The sequence below is a fragment of the Ursus arctos genome, unplaced genomic scaffold (genome assembly GCF_023065955.2).
Source record: "Ursus arctos isolate Adak ecotype North America unplaced genomic scaffold, UrsArc2.0 scaffold_30, whole genome shotgun sequence".
Lineage (NCBI taxonomy): Eukaryota > Metazoa > Chordata > Mammalia > Carnivora > Ursidae > Ursus > Ursus arctos.
In genome coordinates this window covers 10952703-10976493 of record NW_026622986.1, presented here as the reverse complement: position 1 = coordinate 10976493, position 23791 = coordinate 10952703, and the positions used below count along the sequence as shown (strand labels likewise).

Sequence of the window (23791 nt, the reverse complement as noted above, 5' to 3'; positions counted from 1 at the left end):
ACTACTTATCCTAAAGAAGAATCACGACATGGTAACTTTAAAGAAGGAGCAAACTTAAAGTAAATACCTTCTCATTTAACAAATGATAGACTTGATTGTGAGAAAAAAGATGCATTTGCAGTGCCTGTCCCTGTAGTATTTCAGGCATTTCCCGAACAAAAAGAGCCTAGTCTCAAAAATGTCATTCTTTCTCGTCCAAACTCTGGGTCCTTGGGATATGCTTGCCAGTCATCTTCTAATATTTCATCCAGTGGAAATAAATCAGACTGTGAAAATGGTAAACCAGACATTGAGCATGTTTTTAACAAAAATGAGAGTTTTAATAGTGATACAGAAAATAAAAATGTAAGGAACCCACTCGTTACGTTTGAAGTAAAAGAGGACCAAGAATTTGATATGCGAATGTCAGCAAGTATGAACCAAAATAGCACTAATTGTAGATTAGACATTGGATGTATACCTCCGTCCAGTGATCTAAGAAGCCTTTTCGATTTTTGGCTTGCATGCTCCCGTGAAATAAGAGAAATGCTTCAAATGAAAAGGCACAATATTTCTGCTATTACAAGCACAAGAAAAAAAAAGACTCCTTTCAGAAGCCACTAAATGCAGATAACGACAGTACTAATAACTATAGAAGCATGGAACCTGAATTAGAACATGTGAGTTCTTCTCCATCATGTAGTTACAGAACATCAGAAGTACATCTAAGTGAAGAATTACAGTAAGATATACTAATGTTTAAGAATGAGATAGACCTGTTACAGGTAGATTCCTGTCGTTGGAAAACGAGAAAGTTCAACTTAAAAAGAGCTAGAGGTTCACTTTGCTGCCGCTCTTTTGTTTTTTCTCTTTATCATTATCTGAGCCATTTTGATTTTCCACTTATGAAAAAAGTTCACGTATAAGATGGGTTGTCTAAATATGTAATTGTGTTTGGAAATAGATTATTTCTGCTATCTAAATGATAGGAGTGCAGGAAGCATTCTTATGATTTCTTTTCCTTAAGTTTCTCTGTCAGTTTCCCAAGTGGCATATGAACTGGGAAACTAATTTAGCTATCTACCGTGTGACCTCATGAACCAGACTAACCATAAAGAAAATTGCTTAAAAAGTGCAATTATCTTGGGGTGCCTGGGTGGCACAGTTGAGCATCTGAGTCTTGGTTTTGGCGTGGATTGTGATCTCAGGGTTGTGAGATCAAGCCCCACGTTGGGCTCTGGGCTCAGTGTGGAGTCTGCTTTAGTTTATCTCTCCTTCTCCCTCTGCCCCTCCTGCTCATGCTCTCTCTCTCTAAAATAAATAAATCTTTAAAAAACATACAATAATCTCTAGGTTTTTTTTTTTTAAGATTTATTTATTTATTTATTTGAGAGAGAGAGAAAGAGCGCGTGTGTGCACGAGCATGAGCAGAGGGAGAGGCAGAGGGAGAGAGAAACGGAGAAGCCAGACTCTGCTGAGCAGGGAGCCTGATGTGGGCCTCGATCCCAGGCCCCTGGGATCATGACCTGAGCCGAAGGCAGACTCTTAACTGCTGAGCCACCCTGGAGCCCCATCTCTGGGATTTTTATTTTTATCTATTGGCTTAAATATAAGTTGCATTTCCATAAATAATAAAATGGGAAAGAAGCAAGGACTAAGAGAAAGGATATAAACAAATATTTGAGCTAAACCAATCTATTTATTGCTTCTCTTTATCGTTTCAGTATGTGCAATGTTCTCTGCTTTACTCACTCTTGGAACTTAGAATTCCAACATGACCACTTTGAGATATTTTTAAAAACAAATACTTATATTATCACTTTTTTCCCTTCACATTATTTTTAAACAGAATTTTTTTTAAAGATTGATTTATTTAGAGAGAGCGCATGAGCAGGGGGAGGGGCAAAGGGAGAGAGAGAGAGGGAGAAAAGCAGACTCCCCACTGATCACAGAGCCTAATGTGGGGCTCCATCCCACGACTCCGAGATCATGACCTAAGCCAAAATCAAGAGTCAGAGACCCAACTGACTGAGTCTCCCAGGCACCCCCTCCACATTTTTTTTTTAAATCACCATTCTCACATGTTTCTGATGAGTCAAACCTTTATATTGTGTTTAATAAAGTATGGTACATTTGACATGTATGATTTTAATAATGTAAGTAGTAGCATAAACCTTCAGCAAATCTTCAGTATTTCACTTGAAGGGAGAAAACTGACTTTTGAGGTGAATTAAATTTTACGAATAGTCAAAAATCTCGAGATCGCCTCCTTTAAAAGAAAAAGTAGCTAAGCACCTCATCCCCAGTTAAGGTATTAACTTATCGTGTCAATGTCACACTTTTAATGTATCTGATTAATTTAATGAATTTGATAACTTACCTGATTCAGCATTAAGGAATAGTATCATCTCTTTTGGTGCCATAAAATGCTAGGCAATGCCACTTCAGGAACTTTGGCCGAATCATTGAACCTTTTTTGGTTTTACTCCCATTATCAGCAGAAAATGGGATTGAAGTTGATAGTTACTTTTATACCCTCTAGCTATAAAATGTTGTGGTTATTGAATGTGGAATTTGGGGAGCATGACTCATTTCCCAAAATTCTACACTAACATCAGTTTTGCTCTGTTCTTTTTGTGTTGTGGTGACTTCTGATTCATGTATTTTAATGAACACTGTCAATTTTTGATAACCCTAGGATCCAAATGAAAAAAGAATTGTAAAAGGCAGTTAGGGAAAGAATAGCTCAGTGCAGAAAGAGGAAAGCTTCCTATTTGTGCCTGGAGCACTACAATGTCACATCCTTTAAATCTGGCTGTTTATGCAAAATCCAGGTGGTAAAGACAGAAGATGACAAATCTTGTGTCTTTGTCTTTTTATTTCTTTGTATCTGCTGGTCAGGTGGGGTGGGGAATGTTAGCAAAGCGTGAATATGAATACAAAATGAAGAAAGCCCTTTTTGAAATTTTGGAAAATTCTGCTGTTTTAATTTTTAAATTTTATTTATTTATTTAAAGGTTTTATTTGTCAGAAGCGAGCGAGCAAGAGTGCACAAGCAGGGGGAGGTGCTGGCAGAGGGAGAAGCAGGCTGAGCAAGGAGCAGGATGCTGGACTCTGGACTCGATCCCAGGACTCTGGGATTGTGCCCTGAGCCAAAGGCAGATGCTTAACCAACTGGACCACCCACATGTCCCAATTACGCTGTTTTTATTCAAATAGAAATGAAGCAGAATTTATAAAAATTGCAATTACTTGTAATGATAAAGTTAAACACAAAATATTTTTATCGATTAAAATTACGACAAACTAGGAGTCAAATGGTAGAATTAATGAAAAAAAGTTCTGGGATGCCTGGGTGGCTCAGTTGGTTAAGCATCTGCCTTTGGTTCAGGTCATGATCCCAGGGTCCTGGGACTGGGTCCTGCAGCGGGCTCCTTGCTCAGCAGGGAGCCTGCTTCTCCCTCTGCTTGCACCTCCCCCTTGCTCTTGCTCTCTCTCTCTGACAAATAAATAAATAAATAAATAAATAAATAAAATCTTTAAAAAATTTATCATTAATGAAAAAAGTTCTTTTTAATGGGTAAAGTAGTAACAGTTATCCTTAGTATCAAACTTCCTTTAAAGATGGTTGAAGAAAGGAAGAGGCACGAAAGTGATAAATTGGCAGTATCAGAAAGCATATATGCCGCTGCTGCTACTGGACTAATTCAACAAAGAGCGAGTGGAAAAACTGATAACCACCTATGTCCTATTATGGAAGATGAAGATTCTGATGGGTAAGCCTATAGCAATACGTAAATAGTAGGTAATTACTATTTTCCTAGGAAACAAATTCTAGTTGGAGCTAACATTCATGATTAACAACTTTTTATATTTTTAGTAAGGCGATTCCATCATGGGTGCTAATCAGAAAAATGCAAATAATGAGATACCATTTTTTGCAGTCATAGTGATAAATATTTTATTAAAAAAATAACAACCAAAGTTAGCAGATGTGAGGAAAAAGGCATTCTTATACACTGCTGTTAGATGAAATTGGTAAATCCTTCCTGAAGGGTGATTTAGCAGTGGTTTCAAAAATTTCAAATATGCTCTCCCTTTATCCCAACGGCTTCATTGCCAGGACTAGATCCTATAGGAAAACATGACTTGTGTAAACACACACACACACACACACACACACACACACACACACACATATACACATACACACATACATTCTAAGGACATTTATTATACATTATTATATGTATAGAATATGACAGATATGTTAAGGATATTTATTATAGCATTCTCATATCAAAAAGTTGGAGCTAGTCTAAATATCCATCAATAAGGAAGTAAATTTTCACCCCTATAAAACAAGGTAGTATGCGACCATTTGAAAAAATGAATTTAGGTCTGCAGTGTACTGATTGTGTAAGAAAGTATATTTAAAATGTTTGGTTTGATGTCATGTCTTATGCAAATTTTAGAATACTTTTAATATCTGCTGAGTTGCAAAAGGAAGTTACCTGCTACACTGGTGCTCTAACATAATTACCAACAAAATTAAGTTACTAGGTTTTGGTTTTGGTTCCTAATGCAGGAGTGCTCAAATGTTAGGCCCTCAAATTGATCTGAATATTACCAAGAGATTTCATATGGCAATTTGTCCCATATTCTATATAAACATTTGATTTGATGACCCCTGTGCCGTAAGCCAAGATGTTGCTAATGCAGTGAATCTTCTTTTTAAGGTACTTGCATGCATGCTGTTATCCTTCCCTTTTAAAGAGAATATATTTCTACATGCACCACACAGATTTTCAACAGTGACTTCACATTTTATAATTTATGAAAATTTGGTTTACAAAATAGGAATATCTTCTGCATTCCGAACCCCTTTTACTGCTCTTTAGAATTTTAATATGACTATTTTGAATAGTAGAAGATATCCTATCGTTAGATGATCTTTATCAAGCATGAAACACTGCTGTTGAAACTTTATATTTTTTCTGTGGTCTTTCTAAGGATGAGAAAAAATGACAATCGGGTTATATAATATATATCTAGAAAATTTTTAAGGAGTCTTTTGGTTGTATAATTTTGTGAATTATTTAATGCCTTGACCTGGCTTTTTTTTTTTTTTTTAAGATTTTATTTATTTATATTAGAGAGCAGGGGGAGAGTGACAAGCAGACTTGGCACTGAGAGCCCAGCCCCATGCGATCCCACAACCTGAGATCATGACCTGATCCAAAATTGAGTCAGAGACTTACCCGACTGAGCCACCCAGTCGCCTCCTTGGTCTGTCATTTTTTAAAAAAACATTTAATGCTACATGTATGTAATTTTAAAAACATCAAACTATTACAAAAATACTACATCATCATTGTGTAAGGATTGAACTAAACTAAAAAGAAAAATTATCTATGATCATTCCGCTTAGCTATGATATCCTTAAAAGAGCCGTGTACGCTCACTGATCCTGATTTCCCTCCCATTTGCTCTTGAATTGTCTCTAGTAGTTTTCACTCCCACTACTCCAGAACTGATTTTTGAAAGGTTACCGTTGATTTTCACTTTAATAAATCTAGACATAATTTCTTAGGTGTCATTTTATTTAATCTATCGTGCTTAGAAAACGTTCTAGCATATATAGTTCTATTCAATAAATGTTTATTGAGTGAATGGCGTTTCACCTCCATGTATTTTTTTTAACATGATACTAATTCTCACTTAAACGAAAAGGAAGTTTGACATGGGGCCATTCTGACAATTTAACCTGTCAGTTATATGCATTTTTTTAATTTTTGGGGGGCCCAATACTGTGGTTACTTGCTACTTATTTTTTTTACTGGTATTTATGTTAGTTTTAATCATGATAAAATGGATCAAAGGAATAGCAAACTTCATTTATATTTTATTAAGGAAAAAAATATGGTGGTAAATTATTATAGGGCTTTAAAAATTCTTGCCAGAGGATTATGAGCCCTCAATATCTGAAATAAAAAGATGAAGTTGGAATTTATTGCCTACTAGTAAGAGAGCTCTGCTGATCGCTTACAGTCTTTTCTGACAGAGCAGTCCGCTATTCTTATACAGGGTTTGGGGAAGAGTAGAGTTTAAGGTTTGGGGGACTTCCAGAGAATTAACTGGCTTGTCATCAGCTGAAACACCATGGTAATTTGGGTGAGACCGTTGTTGATTGGTTGGCACTCAAGGCATGTGTATCGGAGGGATTTTGTCCCCTCTTTAGGCTTTCTTTTAGAAGGGAGGAGCTGACATTGCTTGGTTGGTGGGTGAGGCCAGCGGGCATTGATCAATTACACACATTTAAAATGGGTTGTGGTGGCTTCTTGTTACCATGGCTTCATAGTTGTGTCCCCCCCCCACCCTAAGTTTGAGGTGACTTTAACTAGATGTTTTTCTATTTAAAAGTTGTTTCTATCAACTGTGTTCAAAATGAAAGTGATTTCATATTCTGTAATTATAGATTTATTTTTGAAATTTGGGTCAAGAAGAATTGTTTAATAATTGGTTTCAGGAAGATCCTTCTTTTTTGATGTTAAATTTTAATCAGAAGAGTTATCTGTGTAACAGTTTTAAAACAATAATTGCTCGCTTTGTTTTTGTTTTCAGTGCTCTTAGGGGCTCCTGTTCAATTCCTAAATTAAAAATCTCCTGTGGGAAATTTCAGTCTTTTTGTAAATTTATGTAGCTATTTACTAATAATATTCTCTTGCATGCATTTAGTCTATGAAAAGGTAATTATAATTTTCTGTTGGTAAATCTAGCTTTTTATGTTAGGATTAAATAGTAGGGTAAAAGTGTACAAAAGTTACCAAATCATTTTCTTTAAGGAAACTTAAAATTTTTTTTATTTATTTGTGAGAGAGAAGGAGAGAGCAGGAGCAGGAGGGAGGGGCAAAGGGAGGGGGAGAAACTCAGTGGGGAGTCTGATGCAGGGCTAGATCCCAGGACCTGGAGATTATGACCTGAGCTGAAGGCAGAGGCTTAACTGACTGAGCCACCCAGGCACCCCCAAATCATTTTATTTTCAAACAAAATTAATCAGGTTATTGCAATTTTTGAGTGATATATAATGGCATATGAGTATTTTTGAATTTTCTCCGGATTTATTGAGGTAAAATTGACAGATAACTGTGTAAGTGTAAGGTATACCTGTATTAATTTAATACACGTTTATATTGTAAAATGATAATAGTGTTAATAACTCTTATCACCTCACATAATTATCATTTCCTTTTTAGCAACTCTCTTAGCAAGTTCCAAATATATCAGAGTATTGTTCATCGTAATCAGCATTCTGTACTTTAGACCCTCAGAACTTAGTAGTCCTATAAGAGGAAGTTTGTACCCTTTGGCCTACCACCAGTCTGTAAATTTGTTTTTTTGAAGATCCCACTGTAAGTCAGATCATACACTATTTGTCTTTCTGTGTGACTTATTTCACTTTGCATAATTCCCTCAGGGTTCATTTATGTTGTCGCAAATAGCAGGGTTTCCCTTTTTTTTGTGGCTAAAAATATTCCCTTGTAAATACATACCACATTTTTTAAATCCCCGGATCCATTGATGGACACTTAGGTTGTTTCCGTGTCTTGGCTACTATAAATAATGCTGCAGTAAACATAGGCGTGCAGATACCTCTTTGAGAAATGATTTCATTTTCGTCAGATACGTTCCCAGAAATGGGATTACTGGATCATATGATAGTTCCATTTTTAGTTTTTTGAGGAACCTCCACACTGTTTTGCCGAGCGGCTGTACCAGTTTACAGTCCCATAATGGTGTACAAGGATTCCCTTTTCTGTACAACGCTGCCAGTGGTATCTCTTGTCTTTTTGATGAAAGCCACTTTAACAGGTGTGAGGTGATGGGTGTATCATTGTGGTTTGATTTGCATTTCCCTGATGAATAGTGATGTTGAGCCCCTTTTTTGGTACCGTTGGCCATTTGAATATCTTCTGAGGAAAGATGCCTGTTAAGGTGCTTGGCCCAGTTTTTAATTGAATTATTTGTTTTTTGCTGTCAGATTATATGAATTCCTTATATATTTTAGATATTAACCATTTTTCAGATTCATGGCTTGCAAATATTTTCATTCATTCTGTAGGTTGCCTTTTCATGATGTTACTTGTTTCTTTTTTGTTTTTTAGATGTTATTTAAATTCAAGTTAGTTAACATATATTGTATTATTGGTTTCAGGGGTAGACTTTAGTGATTCATCACTTGCATGCAACACCCAGTGCTCATCACAAGTGCCCTCCCTAGTGCCTGTCACCCAGTTACACCATCTTCCCACCCATCTCCCCTCCGGCAACCCTCAGTTTGTTTCCCATAGTTAAGAGTCCCTCATGGTTTGTCTCCCCTTCTAATTTCTTTCCAGTTTTCCCTCCCTTCCCCTATGATCCTCTGCACTGTTTCTTATATTCCACAGATGAGTGAAACCATATGATAATTGCCTCTCCCTGACTGACTTATTTCACTCAGCATAATCCCCTCCAGTTCCATTCACGTCGATGCAAATGGTAAGATTTCATCCTTTCTGATGGCTGAGTAATACCCCATTATATATATACACCATATCGTCTTTATCCATTCATCTGTTGAAGGGCATCTCGGCTCCTTCCACAGTTTGGCTCTTGTGGACATTGCTGCTGTGGTACTTTGGTACCCACTGTATTGAGAGTGTTTATCATGAAAAGATGTTGAATTTTGTCAAATGCTTGGTCTGCACATATTGAGATAATCATGTAATTTTTTTCATTATATTAATGTGTATCAAACTTACTGATTTGATTTCTGAAGGATAATTTTGCTCAGTATGGTATTCTTGGTTGGCAGTTCTTTTCTCTCAGCATTTTGAATATGTAATCCCTCTGTCTCCTGGCCTGTAAGGTTTCTGCTGAGAAATTGCTAATAGCCTTATGAGGGTTCACTTGTAGGTGACAAGCCTCTTTTCTCTTGCTGCTTTTAAAATTCTCTCTTTGGTTTTGATTTTTGACAGTTTTATTATAATGTGTTTGGGAGAATATCTCTTTAAGTTGAGTTTGTTTGGTGACGTGTGAGCTTCATAAACTTAGATGTCCAAATGTTTCCCCAGGTTTGAGAGTTCTCACCCATGACTTCTTGAAGCTTTATGTTTTTTTAATCCCTCTCTCCTCCTTCTGGAACTGCAATAATTTACACATTGTTTCTTTTAGTGGTATTACATAATCACATAGGCTTTTCTCACTCTTTTTCATGCTTTTTTCTTTGTTCTCCACTGATTGGATCATTTGACAGTTTTAAAATTTGAAAATTGTAAATTCACAGATTTTTTGGGGATCTATTTTCCTGTCATTGATTTCTGTTGCTTTTTTTTCATTTCATTCCCTATATTATTCAGCTCCAGAATTTTTGTTTAGTTCTTTTTTACTATTTCCAGGTCTTTTTAAAAAAATTTTTTTTTATTTATTAGAGAAGGAGAAAGAGAGCAAGTCAGGGGAGGGACAGAGAGAGGGAGTGAGAATCTCTAGCAGACCTGGACCTGGATCCCACGACCCTGAGATCATGACCTGAGCCGAAACCAAGAGTCAGACACTTAACTGACCAAGGCATCCAGGTGCCCTTCCAACTCTTTATTAAAACTTCTCATTTTGTTGATATAGAGTTTTTCTCATTTTATTGAACTGGCTTTTTTTCCTTAAGATTTTATTTATTTATTTATTTTAGAGAGAGCATGTGTGTGAGCGGGGCAGGGGGATTCGCAAAGGCAGAGGGATAAGCAGACTCTGCACTGATCATAAGCCCAATGCAGGGCTGGATCTCATGCTCCTGAGATCATGACCTGAGATGAAATCGAGTCAGACGTTTAACTGACTGAGCCACCCAGGCACCCCTGAGTTGGCTTTTTGTTTTTTCTTGTAGCTCATTGAGTTTCCTTAAAACTGCCATTTTGAATTCTTTTTTTGATACATTACAGATCTCCATGTGTTTGAGATCGATTACTGGAAGATTATTGTGATCCTTTGGTGGTGTCACATTTCCTTGACTTTTTATATTCTTTGAAGTTTTGCATTGCTGTCTTTGCATTTGAAGTAGTCTTTAATGACTACCTTTCCAGTGTGTCCAAATCTGAATTTTTTTTTTTTTTTTTTTTGCTCCGGTGGTGTGCTGAAACTTTTCTGCAGGAAATCTGGTTTTCCAAAAAAGCTTTGTCATTCATGGGTGATTATCTAAGACAGTGTTTTCCAGGGGCTCCTGGATGTGGCTGAGAGGAAGGGGCTGGAGCCAATTTATGGGCTATTGCTAGGTCCATAGCTGAGACTGTAGTGAGTGTGCCTGTTATCTGATGCATGGTAGGCAAGACTTTTCCTAGGCCCCTTGGTATATGGTGCTTGATTCCACAGCTCCTACAAAGAGGTGCATGGCAATTTTGTCCCCACAAATGACATTGTGTTATAATTGTATGTTTATCTGTCTTTGAAGCAAGGGATGTATATTTCCTTACAAATGGTTGGACTTCATAACTGTTCAGTGAATTAATTAATGAATTGAGACGGGCAACAGGATTTTACAAAAATTGATATTTTTATACTTTATGGTAAAATTATTAGGAAACATTAGCTTGGGGCGCCTAGGCGGCTCAGTCTAAGGTTAAGTGTCTGCCTTTGGCTCAGGTCATGATCTCGGGGTCCTGGGATTGAGCCCCACGTGGGGCTCCATGCTCGGTGGGGAGTCTGCTTCTCCCTCTGCCTGCTGCGCCCCCTGCTTGTGCTCACGCTCTCTCTTTCTCTCTCTCTCTCAAATAAATAAATAAAATCTTTTAAAAAAATTGGCTTTTTAACGGCTATTTTAACTGGATTTTTTAAAGTAGTGATCCTCGTTTGAGTTTAAAGGAAGCAAGGATAAAAGATAAAAATGAAAAATGGACATCAAAAGAATCTCTGATTACACCACGCTTTGAGAAGGTTGACTCCCCAACTTATTGTCCACTACAAGTGAATGATGACAGCCCTTTAAGTGAAATGCATCAAGATGAAGGAAGGTAAAATCTATAAATTATTTCCCTCTGAAGGAATTCTAGCAGTGATTACTTTTTAAGGAAATAAAACACTGTGGTGTCGGTACAGGCTAAGGCAAGAAACACTCAAGTATATCAGACACACTGCTTGATAGGATAAGATGAGGACAAGTGACTTTGACAAGGAGCAGTTAGTAGTCACCATGGAAGCTGGACTGTAATGAATAAGTATAAACACTCCTTAGAGAATTTTTACGGGGAAAGGTAACAGAGAAATGGAAGATACCTGAAAAAGAATGTGGAATTGAAGGGGATTTTCTTTCTTTTTCTATTTTAAGATGGGAGCTTTTAAAGTACTTTTTTTAATAATAATATTTTTTATTATGTTCGTCATATACAGTACTTCCCTAGTTTTTGATATTAAGTTCCATGATTCATTACTTGCGTATAACACCCAGTGCTCCATGCAATATGTGCCCTCCTTAATACCCATCACCAGCCTATCCCATTCCCTCACCCCCTGAAGCCCTCAGTTTGTTTCCCAGAGTCCATAGTCTCTCATGGTTCATTCCCCCTTCTGTTTACCCCCCCTTTCTTCTTCCCTTTCTTCTCGTACCAATCTTCCTACTACTTATGTTCCATAAATGAGTGAAACCATATGATAATTGTCTTTCTCTGCTTGACTTATTTCGCTTAGCATTATCTCCTCCAGTCCTGTCCATGTTGCAGCAAATGTTGAGAAATTGTTCTTTTTGATGGCTGAGTAATATTCCATTGTATATATGGACCACAACTTCTTAATCCAGTCATCTGTTGAAGGGCATCTCGGCTCCTTCCACGATTTAACTATTGTGGACAATGCTGCTACGAACTTTGGGGTGCATATGGCCCTTCTCTTCACTACGTCTGTATCTTTGGGGTAAATACCCAGTAGTGCAATTGCTGGATCATAGAGGGGCTCAATTTTTAACTTTTTAAGGGGCCTCCACACTGTTTTCCAAAGTGGCTGTACCAACTTGCATTCCCACCAACAGTGTAAGAGGGATCCCCTTTCTCCACATCCTCTCCAACATTGGTTGTTTCCTGCCTTGTCAATTTTTGCCATTCCGACTGGCGTAAGGTGGTGTCTTAATGTGGTTTTGATTTGAATTTCCCTGATGGCTAATGATTTTGAACATTTTTTCATGTGTCTGTTAGCCATTTGTATGTCTTCATTGGAAAAGTGTCTGTTCATATCTTCTGCCTGTTCTTTGATTTGTTTATTTGTTTCTCATGCATTGAATTTGAGAAGTTCTTTGTAGATCTTGGATACTAATCTTTTATCTGTAGTGTCATTGGCAGATATCTTCTTCCATTCCTTGGGCTGCCTCTTAAATTTTAGACTGTTTCCTTTGCTGTACAGAAGCTTGTTATCTTGATGAAGACCCACAAGCTCATTTTTTCTTTTGTTTCTCTTGCCTTTGGAGATGTCTCATGAAAAAAGGCGTGTGGCCAGTGTCAAAGAGGTTGCTGGCTATATTCTCCTCTAGGATTTTGATGGATTCCTGTCTCACATTGAGGTCTTTCATCCATTTGGAGTTTATCTTTGTGTATGGTGTGAGAGAGTGGTCAAGTTTCATTCTTTTCGTGTACCTGTCCAATTTTCTCAGCACCATTTATTGAAGAGACTGTCTTTTTTCCACCGGATGTTTTTTCCTGCTTTGTCAAAGATTAGTTGCCCACAGAGCCGAGGGCCCATTTCTGGGTTCTGTTCCATTGGTCTATGAGTCTGTTTTTGTGCCAGTACCATGCTGTCTTTGTGATCACAGCTTTGTAGTATAGCTTGAAGTCTGGCAACATGATGCCCCCAGCTTTGTTTTTCCTTTTCAACAATTCCTTGTAGATTCAGGGTCTTTTCTGCTTCCACACAGATTTAAGGGCTGTTTGTTTCAGTTCTTTGAAAAATGTCGTTGGTATTTTGATCGGGATGGCATTGAAAGTGTAGATTGCTCTGGGTAGCATAGACATTTTAACTATGTTTATTCTTCCGATCCATAAGCATGGAATATTTTTCCATCTTTTTGTGTCTTCTTCAATGTCTTTCAAGAGTGATTTGTAGTTTCTAGAATACAGGTCCTTTACATCTCTGGTTAAGTTAATTCCGAGATAACATATGATTTTTGGTTCTGTTGTAAATGGAATGGATTCCCTAATTTCTCTTCAGTCTCATTGTTCGTGTATAGAAATGCAACTGATTTCTGAGCATTGATTTTGTATCCCGCCACATTACTGAATTGCTCTATAACTTCTAGTAGTTTGGGGGTGGATGCTTTTGGGTTTTCCATATAGAGTATCATGTCATCTGCGAAGAGAGACATTTTGACTTCTTCTTTGCCAATTTGGATACCTTTTATCCCTTTTTGTTGTCTAATTGGTGTTGCAAGGACTTCTAGTACGATGTTGAATAATAGTGGTGAGAGTGGGCATCCTTGTCGTGTTCCTGATCTTAAGGGAAAGGCTTCCTGCTTTTCCTCATTGAGAATGATATTTGCTGTAGGCTTTTCATAGATGGTTTTTATGAAATTGAGGCATGTACCCTCTATCCCAACACTCTGAAGTGTTTTAATCAGGAAAGGATGCTGTATTTTGTCAAAGGCTTTTTCTGCATCTATTGAGAGGATCATATGGTTCTTGAGTCTCTTCTTGTTGATATGATCTATCACACTGACGGATTTGCGAATGTTGAACCACCCTTGCATCCCAGGGATGAATCCCACTTGGTCATGATGGATAATCCTTTTAATGTACTGTTGGATCCTATTAGCTAGGATCTTGTTGAGAATTTTGGCGTCCATATTCATCAGGGATATCAGTTTGTAATTCTCCTTTTTGATGGGATCTTTGCCTGGTTTGGGGATCAAGGTAATACTGGCTTCATAGAATGAGTGTGGTAGTTTTCCTTCTGTTTCTATTTTTTGAAACAGCTTCAGGAGAATAGGTATTATTTCTTCTTTGAATGTTTGGTAGAATTCCCCGGGGAATCCATCAGGCCCTGGAGTCTTGTTTATTGGAAGGTTTTTAATCACTGCTTCAATCTCTTCATAATTAATTGGTCTGTTTAAAAAATCAGTTTCTTCCTGTTTCAGTCTTGGTAGTTTATAGGTTTCCAGGAAGGCATCCATTTCTTTCAGGTTGTTTAATTTATTGGCATAAAGCTGTTGATAAAAGTTTCTTTTTTTTTTTTTTTTAAAGATTTTATTTATTTATTCGACAGATACAGAGACAGCCAGCGAGAGAGGGAACACAAGCAGGGGGAGTGGGAAAGGAAGAAGCAGGCTCACAGCAGAGGAGCCTGATGTGGGGCTCGATCCCATAACGCCGGGATCACGCCCTGAGCCGAAGGCAGACGCTTAACCTCTGTGCCACCCAGGCGCCCCTGATAAAAGTTTCTAATGATCTTTCCTATTTCATTGGTGTTGGTTGTGATCTCTCCCTTTTCATTCATAATTTTATTAATTTGGGTCCTTTATTTTTGAATAAGTCTGGCCAGTGGCTTATCGATCTTATTTATTCTTTGAAAGAACCAGCTTCTAGTTCTGTTGATCTGCTCTACTGTGCTCCTGGTTTCTAATTCATTGATCTCTGCTTTAATCTTGGTCAACTGCTTTCTCGTGCGTGGGTTAGGCCTGTTCTTTTGTTCCTGTTCCAGCTTCTTGAGGTGAGAATATAAAAACTGCATTTTAGATTTTTCTATTCTTTTGAGTGAGGCTTGGATGGCTATGTATTTTTCCCTTAGGACTGCCTTTGCAGTGTCCCATAGGTTTTGGACCATTGTGTTTTCATTCTCATTGGTCTCCATAAATTGTTTAAATTGATTTTTGATTTCCTGGTTTATCCAATCATTCTTGAGTAGGATGGTTCTCAGTTTCCAAGTGTTTGAGTTTCTTCCAAATTTTTCCTTGTGATTGAGTTCCAGTTTCAAAGCATTGTGGTCTGAGAATATGCAGGGAATAATCTCAGACTTTTGGTATCGGTTGAGACCTGTTTTGTGACCCAGCATATGATCTATTCTGGAGAACATTCCACGTGCAATCGAAAAGAATGAGTATTCCGTTGTTCTGGGGTTTAGTGTTCTATATATATCTATGAGGTCCATCTGGCCTAGTGTGGCATTCAAAGCTCTTGTTTCTTTGTTGATTTTCTGCTTAGGTGATCTGTCTATTGCTGATAGTGGAGTGTTGAGGTCCCCTACTATTAACGTATTTTTATCTGTATGTCTCTTTATTCTGGTTAAGAGTTGGTTTGTGTATCTTGCTGCTCCCCTGTTGGGGGTGTAGATATTTATAATTGTCATATCCACTTGTTGGCTACATCCTTTAAGAATAATATAGTGTCCTTTTGTACCTCTAACTACTGTCTTTAGTTTAAAATTCAATCTGTCTGATATGAGAATTGCTACCCCAGCTTTCTTTTTAGGTCCATTGGCATGAAAAATGGTTTTCCATCCCTTCACTTTCAGTCTGGATGTATCTTTAGGTTCAGAATGAATCTCTTGTACACAGCGAATGGATGGGTCATGCCTTTTTATCCAATCTGCAACCCTGTGGCATTTATGGGAGCATTTAGGCCATTCACATTGGGAGTGATTATTGAGAGAGATGATTTTAATGATGTCATGTTGCCTATAAAGTCTGTTTTTATAGATTGTAACTTTCTGTTCTGTATCACTCTTGGGGCCTTTTTGGTTTTATAGAGCCCCCCCTTAATATGTCCTGTAGGGCTGATTTCGTGGTTTCAAAATTGGTCAGTGTGTGGAGATTCTGGAAGGTCCTTATCTCTCCATCAATTCTGAATGACAGCCTTGCTGGATAAAGGATCCTTGGCTGCATGGTTTTCTCTGAAAGAGCTTTAAAAATGCCCCCCAACCCTTTCTCTCATTCCAGGTCTATGTAGACAGGTATGACGTAATCCTAATATTTTTGCCTTTGTACGTGAGAAATTCCTTTGCCCTGGCCGCTTTCAATACTGTATCCTTGGATCCAATATTTGCAAAATGCACTATGATGTGACGTGGCGTAGGTTTGTCATGATTGAATTTGGGAGGGGTCCTCTCTGCCTCTTGGACACAAATATTGTTTCCTTTGCTAGATTAGGGAAGTTTTCAGCTAAAATTTGTTCAGATACCTCTTCTAGACTTCTCTCTTTCTCCACCCCCTTGGGCATGCCGATGATTCTGACATTGGAACATTTCATTGAGTCAGTAATCTCCCATAACGTACATTCTTGAGATTGGATTTTTTTTGAGCCAAGTTTCTGTTTTAGCTTTCTCTTCTACCATCCCATCCTCCAATTCACTAATTCGTCCTTCTGCTTCATTTACCCTGGCCGTCAGAGCATCTAGTTTTGACTGCATTTGATTCATAGCATTTTTAATTTCTGCCAGATTCGCTCTCATTTCCGCCCTTAGAGATTCTATATTCTCGTTAATATTTTTTTCAAGTCTACACATTATCTTGACCATTGTTACTCTGAAATCCATTTCTGATAATTTGGTTATATCCATATCCATCAGTTCTGTGGCAGAGGCCACAGACTCATTATCTTTTCTTTGCTGGGGGGGATTTCTCCTTTTCATCATTCTGATGAGGAGAGGTTGCGGGGTTGCCCAGAGCCCAAATTATTGACCAGGACCCGGGCAGTGTGCTCCTGTTTTATAGGGACCTTAGGGATGTGGGATTCTTGATTTTTCAGCCTGCCTTCTCGGGGAGGGGCCTGCCGCGCTGATATTCAGGCAACCGTGTTTGGGTAGAGTCTCCCTGCGAGGGGGGATGGGGATTGGCACAGTGTGAGCTGATATTTCCGGGCTTTTGTTCTCTGGCAGCTTTCCCTGGCGGTTTTCTGTAGCTCTTCAGAGAGAGCAGCAGTGGCCGAATCCTAGCCTCTGTCTCAGAACAGAGAGATCGCAGTCTGCTCTCCACTGAGCTCTTCTGGCCTCTTTAACTCTGTTTTTGTTGGTGCTGCTAAAAACCCTGCATCGTTCTGGGTTGTGCACCCCACCGTCGGCGTCCCAGCCCTCGCTTCCAGGGCCGGCATGTCTCTGTCCTTTTTGTTTCTAACAGCGCCAGCCGCCCCTGCCTGCGTTCCCGGGCTCCGTTTCAGTGTGCTCACGCGCACTCCGGAGCACCAGTTTTCAGACTGATCATGCGCGTTCTCCTGGACTCAGTCCGGTTCCAGTGAGCGCTCTGGAGCTCTGGTTTTCAGTTTGGACGCCCAGGCTCATGGTCTCTGCTCTCTCCCGGGTGACGGTCCACGAGTCCACCCGTTCCCCATTGCAGGTGGCTACCGCTTCCGGCACCCAAGCGTGGAGGCTCCCTCCCTCTTCCATTTATCTTCCGATATCTGTGGGCGGATTCATGGTTCCGCACTTCGTATCTCAATACTCAGTGCTGGAGATGTTCATTTGTAGAGATCTAGATGTATCTTCCTGTGTCTCAGGCTGATTCCGTGGGTTTTCAGGATGGTCTGGTACCTATCCAGCTCCACTCAGGGGACCAGCTGGAAAAGGGGACCCCTACTCCTCCGCCATCTTAACTCCTCCTAGTGTGAGTTTGTATGCTGCTGGAAATGATTCAATAGAGATAGACGTGGTTATTTAATTTAATTTTGTTGGCATTTCCAAATATTAGAAAGCTTATTGATTGTATTACATTATCTTTTAAAGATTATAGTAATAGTCCTAGTACTCCTATTCATGTAGTTTTGGGGCAAGAAGTTGTTTATTCAGAACTGGTTCCACAGTGGAGTATTCTCATATAATTGAATGTGCAGATACTATCATTCATAGATTTAAAAAATACATGATAGTAAATATACAAACACTTAGGCCATTCTGAATAGAACTAATCATTCCTTGATGATTTTAGATATTCAGTGCCTTTGACAGTATCATGAATAGCTATGGTTTTGTTAGGGACTTTGAAGTATCGGGTTATATTAAGTTAATATTTGTTTAGATCTGGGGAAAGGGGAAAGATTTTATTTATTTACAATTGCAAAAAAAAAACTATTAATCTATCATAGATTATTACTTTTGGATAAAGTTCCAAATTACAAAAGCCGTGGTTCCTGTACCAACAGTGTCATTGACACATATTGTGTGCTCAGGAAGTGTGTGTTCGTGAATAAACAGTTGAATGAATAAATGAAAGCCCATTGATGAACTTCTTTAGAAGAAGCAAATCTTTAGTTTTTTGAAAGTAGATTTTAAATATCGCCTAGGTATGAAGTCTTTTTATTTAAAAAAAATATGTGTAAGATTCAGAAATCACTATTTATACTTAGAGGTAGGAATGGAATGTTAATAGATTTATTTGCTGTCATATTACTTAGAAACACTTAAATATTACTCTCACCACATGTTGTAAAACACATGTTTTGAAGGCAGATATCCTGGATTTGAATTCTGGGTCTACTCCTGACCAGCTGTATGGGCTTGGGGAAGTTACTTATTTCTGTGCCTCATTTTCTTCCTGTGTAAAATACCTAATATAATTACCTATGTCTATAAGATTGTTGTGAGGCTTAAAATACCTTTAAGACGTAGTGAAGTGTTCATAATAATGCATACTAGTTGCACAGTAAATCCTCAAAACACTAATATCATGATTATTAAAAAAGGGTTTCTTTCATATAAGAATTTAATTTGAACTCTCCAAATAGGTTTTATTTATTTATTTATTTTAAAGATTTTATTTATTTATTTGACAGAGAGAGAGACAGCCAGTGAGAGAGGGAACACAAGCAGGGGGAGTGGGAGAGGAAGAAGCAGGCTCTCAGGGAGGAGTGTGATGTGGGGCTCGATCCCAGGACTCCGGGATCATGCCCTGAGCCGAAGTCAGATGCTTAATGACTGAGCGACCCAGGCGCCCCTCCAAATAGGTTTTAGAGCCAGTAAAAGCTTGTTTTTATTGAAAATGACAACAAAAAATGTGGTATATTTCTTTGTATCAAATAATGTAAGTAACGTTATGATTTTCCTTTCCTTTTTGTCAATTTGATCTTAATGTTTTGTTAATATTATTAATAATATGTTTAAATATGATTTAGATATTCTTTGTATTTTAAGTATTTAATATTTGCCTGAAAAGAATGTTTTTTTTTTAGACCTGCAAAGAAAACATCTAAGGAAAAGAAAGAGGTAAAAAATATATATATAATTTTATTTCATTTATTAATTTTTAAATTTTTACTTTATTATATTATTTTGATAAATAATATTTATCAGAAATATTATTCCATGGTAAAAAAAATTACTTTAGGAAAGGTATAGTGACAAAATAGAAGAATTTCTATTTGTTGTGAAAAAGTTATTCAGAAACACTAGTTATTGGTAAAGGTTGTTTTGAGAAAAATCAGTTCTTTAAAAAAGTACCTATGTTTTTGCTCTTATAAGAAGATGGGTATTTATCATCCCTCTACACTTAGTATATTTTATAAATATTTGGGGGACATTTTGAAATTATTATTTATTTGTAGGTCAAAGAGCAAATTAATTTTACGGATGACCTTGATGACTTAACTCTGTCATCTGGAACATCTTCAGAGGATTGCAAGTTGCCTTGCTTTGATTTTAGGAGTTGCTTGTTGCTAATTGAACAACTTGGCATGGATTGTAAAGGTAGGACCGTGGTATAAATATAAAGCCTTTATATGTATATTACTGTAGTAATATGTGCACATCTTGTCTAGTGCTGTACCACACAACACTGATCTGTTATAGAGCTACTCATCTCACAAATATGTTTTTCATGAAGACAGAGAACTGTTGAGTACTCTCAGCCAAAGAGCTATAATTTCCACTATACTTTTCGTCATGAAAATGGCACACCCGATGTGTTTTTTGACTCTGCTTCTCTTCTATGCCTTCACCCAAGGTCAGGTTACCAGTATTTTTCTCCTAGGATACTGAAATAACCTCAGGACGGTTTTCCCTGTCATTCCACCTCCCAGAATCTTGGTCTATGCTGCAACCATAATTATCATATATTTTTAAAAAATTATATTTTTCATGTTACCCCCTTGCTTAAAGCTTAGCTTTTACTTCTCATTGCTCTAGCGTGAAACACCACGGTCCCCAGCTTCATCTTGTATTGTTTCATATCCTTCTTTCCATCTGTGTCTCAGCCAGTATTTTAGATGTTTTTTCCTGTAATAGAGCTTTTCCCCCCCAATAGCTTTAGTTAGGTAACTGCACATATATGAAGTGTATAATTTGATAGTTTTGACATATGTATACTCCTAGGAAACCATAACCGTGATTCAGGCAGTTAATATATCTATCACCCATAAGTCTCATGTTTCGTTATATCCCCTTATAACGAAACTACCAAATTGCTTTCTAAAGTAGTTGCATCATTTTCCATTCCCACCAGCAGTGTATGGGAGTTCTAATTTCTCCCTGTATATTCATGAACACTTAATATTGTCAGTTTTAAATCTTAGCCATTCTGATGGGTATGTAGTATATATATCATTATGGTTTTAATATACATGTCCCTAATAAGATAATGTTGAGCATATTTTTATGTGCTTATTTGTCATCCGTGTATTTTCTTTGAACTGTCCAAATTCTTTGTTATTTTAAAAATTAGGTGGTTTTCTTATTTGTTGAGTTTTGAGAATTCTTTATATATTCTAGATATAGTTTATCACCGGTTTTTTTGCAAAGATTTTCTCCCAGCCTGTGACTTTTCATTCTCTCAACAGTGTCTTTTGAAGAGCAGTTTTTCTTTTTGATGCAGTCCAGTTTATCCATTTGTTCTTTTATGGATTCTTGCTTTCGGTGTTCCTATCTAAGAAATCGTTGCCTAGCACAAGGTCAGAGGTTTTCTCTCATGCTTTCTTTTAGAAGTTTTGTAGTTTAAAAACAACGTTTCATAGTTTTAGGTCTCACGTTTAGATCTGTGATCCATTTTCTTTTTTTTTTTTTTTTTTAAGATTTTGTTTATTTATTTGACAGAGAGAGAGAGAGAGAGAGCACAAGCAGGGAGAACAGCAGACTGACGGAGGCTCCCCACTGTGCAGAGATATGGACATGGGGCTCGATCCCAGGACCCTGGGATCACGACCTGAGCAAGGCAGACGCTTAACTGACTGAGCCACCCAGGCGCCCCCATTTTGTATTCTTTTTAATTTATGATGCAGAGTATGGATCCAGGTTCATTCTTTTTGCATATGGATATCCAGTTGGTCCAGCACTGTTTGTTGAAAAGGCTATATATTTTTTTACTTCATCCCATTTGCATCTTCATCAGGATCAGTTGACCATATATGTGTGGGTTTATTTATGGACTCTACTCTGTCCCATTGATCTCTTTTTTTTTTTTTTTAAAGATTTTATTTATTTATTTATTCGACAGGATAGAGACAGCCAGCGAGAGAGGGAACACAGGCAGGGGGAGTGGGAGAGGAAGAAGCAGGCTCATAGCAGAGGAGCCTGATGTGGGGCTCGATCCCACAATGCCGGGATCACGCCCTGAGCCGAAGGCAGACGCTTAACCGCTGTGCCACCCAGGCGCCCCTGTCCCATTGATCTCTTTAGCCTTCTTTACACCAATATCATGCTGTTTTAATTACTACCAGTTTATAATAATTTTTGAAATCAGGTGGTTAGTGTTAGTCCTCCAGTTTTGTTCTCTCTCAGGGCTCTTTTGCTATTCTAGATCCTTTGTGTTTCCACATGAATTTTATTTATTTTATTTATTTATTTTTTCCACATGCATTGTAGAATCCACTTGTCATTTTCTAAGAGAAAAAATTCTGGTGGTCTTCTGAAAATCAGGTTTGGATTATGTTGGATCTACAGATTAATTTTAACAATACTGAATTTTTCAACCCTGAACAGAGTATATCTCTCCATTTATATAAGTCTTCTTACATTTTCTTGGTAATAGTTTATAGTTTTTAGTGTCTAGGTCTTTCTATCTTTTATGATATTACCTGTGATTATTTTTTATTCAATGCAGTTTTAATTTTTAATTAATAATTAAAATTAATTTTTAACATAAATTTCAAATTTTAATTTTTGATTGTTTATTGCTACCATATAGAAATACAGTTGATTTTCATATAATGATTCTATATCCTCCAAACTTGATGAATTCATTTATTAGTTCTAGTAGCTTTTTAAAAAATTCTGTCAGATTTTCTACATAACCAAAGGTTATCAGACTTTTTCTTGACTATTCTACTAATTTCGTCAGGCGGACCCAAAGGTCATCAATTTGAGACTTTTCTTCTTTTTTAATATATACATTCAGTGCTATAAATGTTCATATGAGTGCTACTATAGCAGGATTCCAGAAATTCTAATATGTGTCCCTTTTCATTCAGTTCAGAATACTTTCTAATTTCTTTTTTCATTACTTCGTTGAACCAGAGGTTATTTAAGGATTTTATTTATTTGGGGGAGAGAGAGAGCATGAGCTTGGTCGGGGGGGAGGGGAAGCAGACTCCCCTCTGAGCAGGGAACCCAATGTGGGGCTTTATCCCAGGACCCTGAGATCATGACCTGAGCTGAAGACAGATGCTTAATCAATTGAGCCACCCAGGCACTCTGACCCAGGGATTATTTAGATGTGTGTTAATTAGTTTGCAAATATTTGAGTAATTTCCAGAGATTTTTTTTTTAAAGACTTTGTTTATTTATTTGACAGAAAGACAGCCAGGGAGAGGGAACACAAGCAGGGGGAGTGGGAGAGGAAGAAGCAGGCTTCCAGCAGAGGAGCCTGATGTGGGGCTCGATCCCAGAACGCAGGGATCACGCCCTGAGCTGAAGGCAGACGCTTAACGACTGAGCCACCCAGGCGCCCCTCCAGAGATATTTTTATTCTTGATTTCTAATTTGATTTCTCTGTGGTTACAGAACACACTTTTATGACTTCAGTCCTTTTGACTTACTCCTCTTATTAAAATTTATTTTGTGACGCAAAATATAGTCTCTTTTGGTAAATGTTCTATGGATACTTGAGAAAATGGTGGTGTTCAAGTCTACTATACTCTTGCTGATTTTCTGCCTGTTGAAATCTCAGACTATAATTGTGAATTTGCCTGTTTTCTGCAATTCTATCGATTTTTGCTTTATGTATTTTGAACCTATTAATAGATGCGTGAACATTTAGGTTTGTTATGCTTCTTTCAGTTGACCCTTTTATCATTATAAAATGACCTTATTTATTGCTGCTAAGTTTTTTGCTTTGATATCTATTTTGTCTGGTATTAACATAGTCACTGAGGCTCAGCCTTCTTTTGTCAAGTGTTAGTGTGGTCTGTCATATTTCTGGCCTTTTAACAGATTTGTGTCTTTACATTTAAATTGCATTTTTTTTATAGGTGGCATATAATTAGGTCTTCCTTTTTTATCCATTTTGAGAGTCTGCCTTTTAATTGAGGCTTTTAGACCATTTTCATTTCATGTGATTGTTGATGTAGTTGATTTGAATCTGTGGGCATGTTGTTTGACTTCCATTTGTCCTTTCTGCTGTTTGTTCCCATTCTCTTCTTTTTCTGCTTTCTTTTAGATTAATCAAGTAATTTCTATTATTTAGTTTTATATGTGTGTTTGTGTGTATGTATTTTGCTTACTAACTATAACTCTTTAGTTTTGCTATTTTAGTGATGAGGGTTTAAAGTATATGATTTAAGCATCACAATCCACCTTTAAGTAATGTTTTACCACATCATGTGTAGTTTAAGAAAATTATAACAGTTAACTTCCATTTCTCCTCTCCTAGCCAGATCCTTCTGGATCTGTGGGAGTA

General features: G+C 37.5%; 1 protein-coding gene across 20 annotated transcripts in view; it reads left to right on the top strand.

Annotated features, from left to right (window-relative positions):
- The window catches only part of ANKRD26 (ankyrin repeat domain containing 26), a 124074-nt gene that overhangs the window by 44902 nt on the left and 55381 nt on the right, over positions 1 to 23791 (top strand). For 7 of the 20 annotated variants that reach the window (XM_048219381.2, XM_048219383.2, XM_048219384.2 and 4 more), the window contains 5 exons: positions 522 to 659; positions 3604 to 3755; positions 10845 to 11018; positions 19137 to 19170; positions 19509 to 19650. In XM_048219381.2, coding sequence (XP_048075338.2) covers positions 522 to 659; positions 3604 to 3755; positions 10845 to 11018; positions 19137 to 19170; positions 19509 to 19650 — 640 coding nt within the window. The remainder of the gene's footprint in view (positions 1 to 521; positions 660 to 3603; positions 3756 to 10844; positions 11019 to 19136; positions 19171 to 19508; positions 19651 to 23791) is intronic. The other 13 variants (XM_048219386.2, XM_048219389.2, XM_048219390.2 and 10 more) reach the window with 5 other exon arrangements.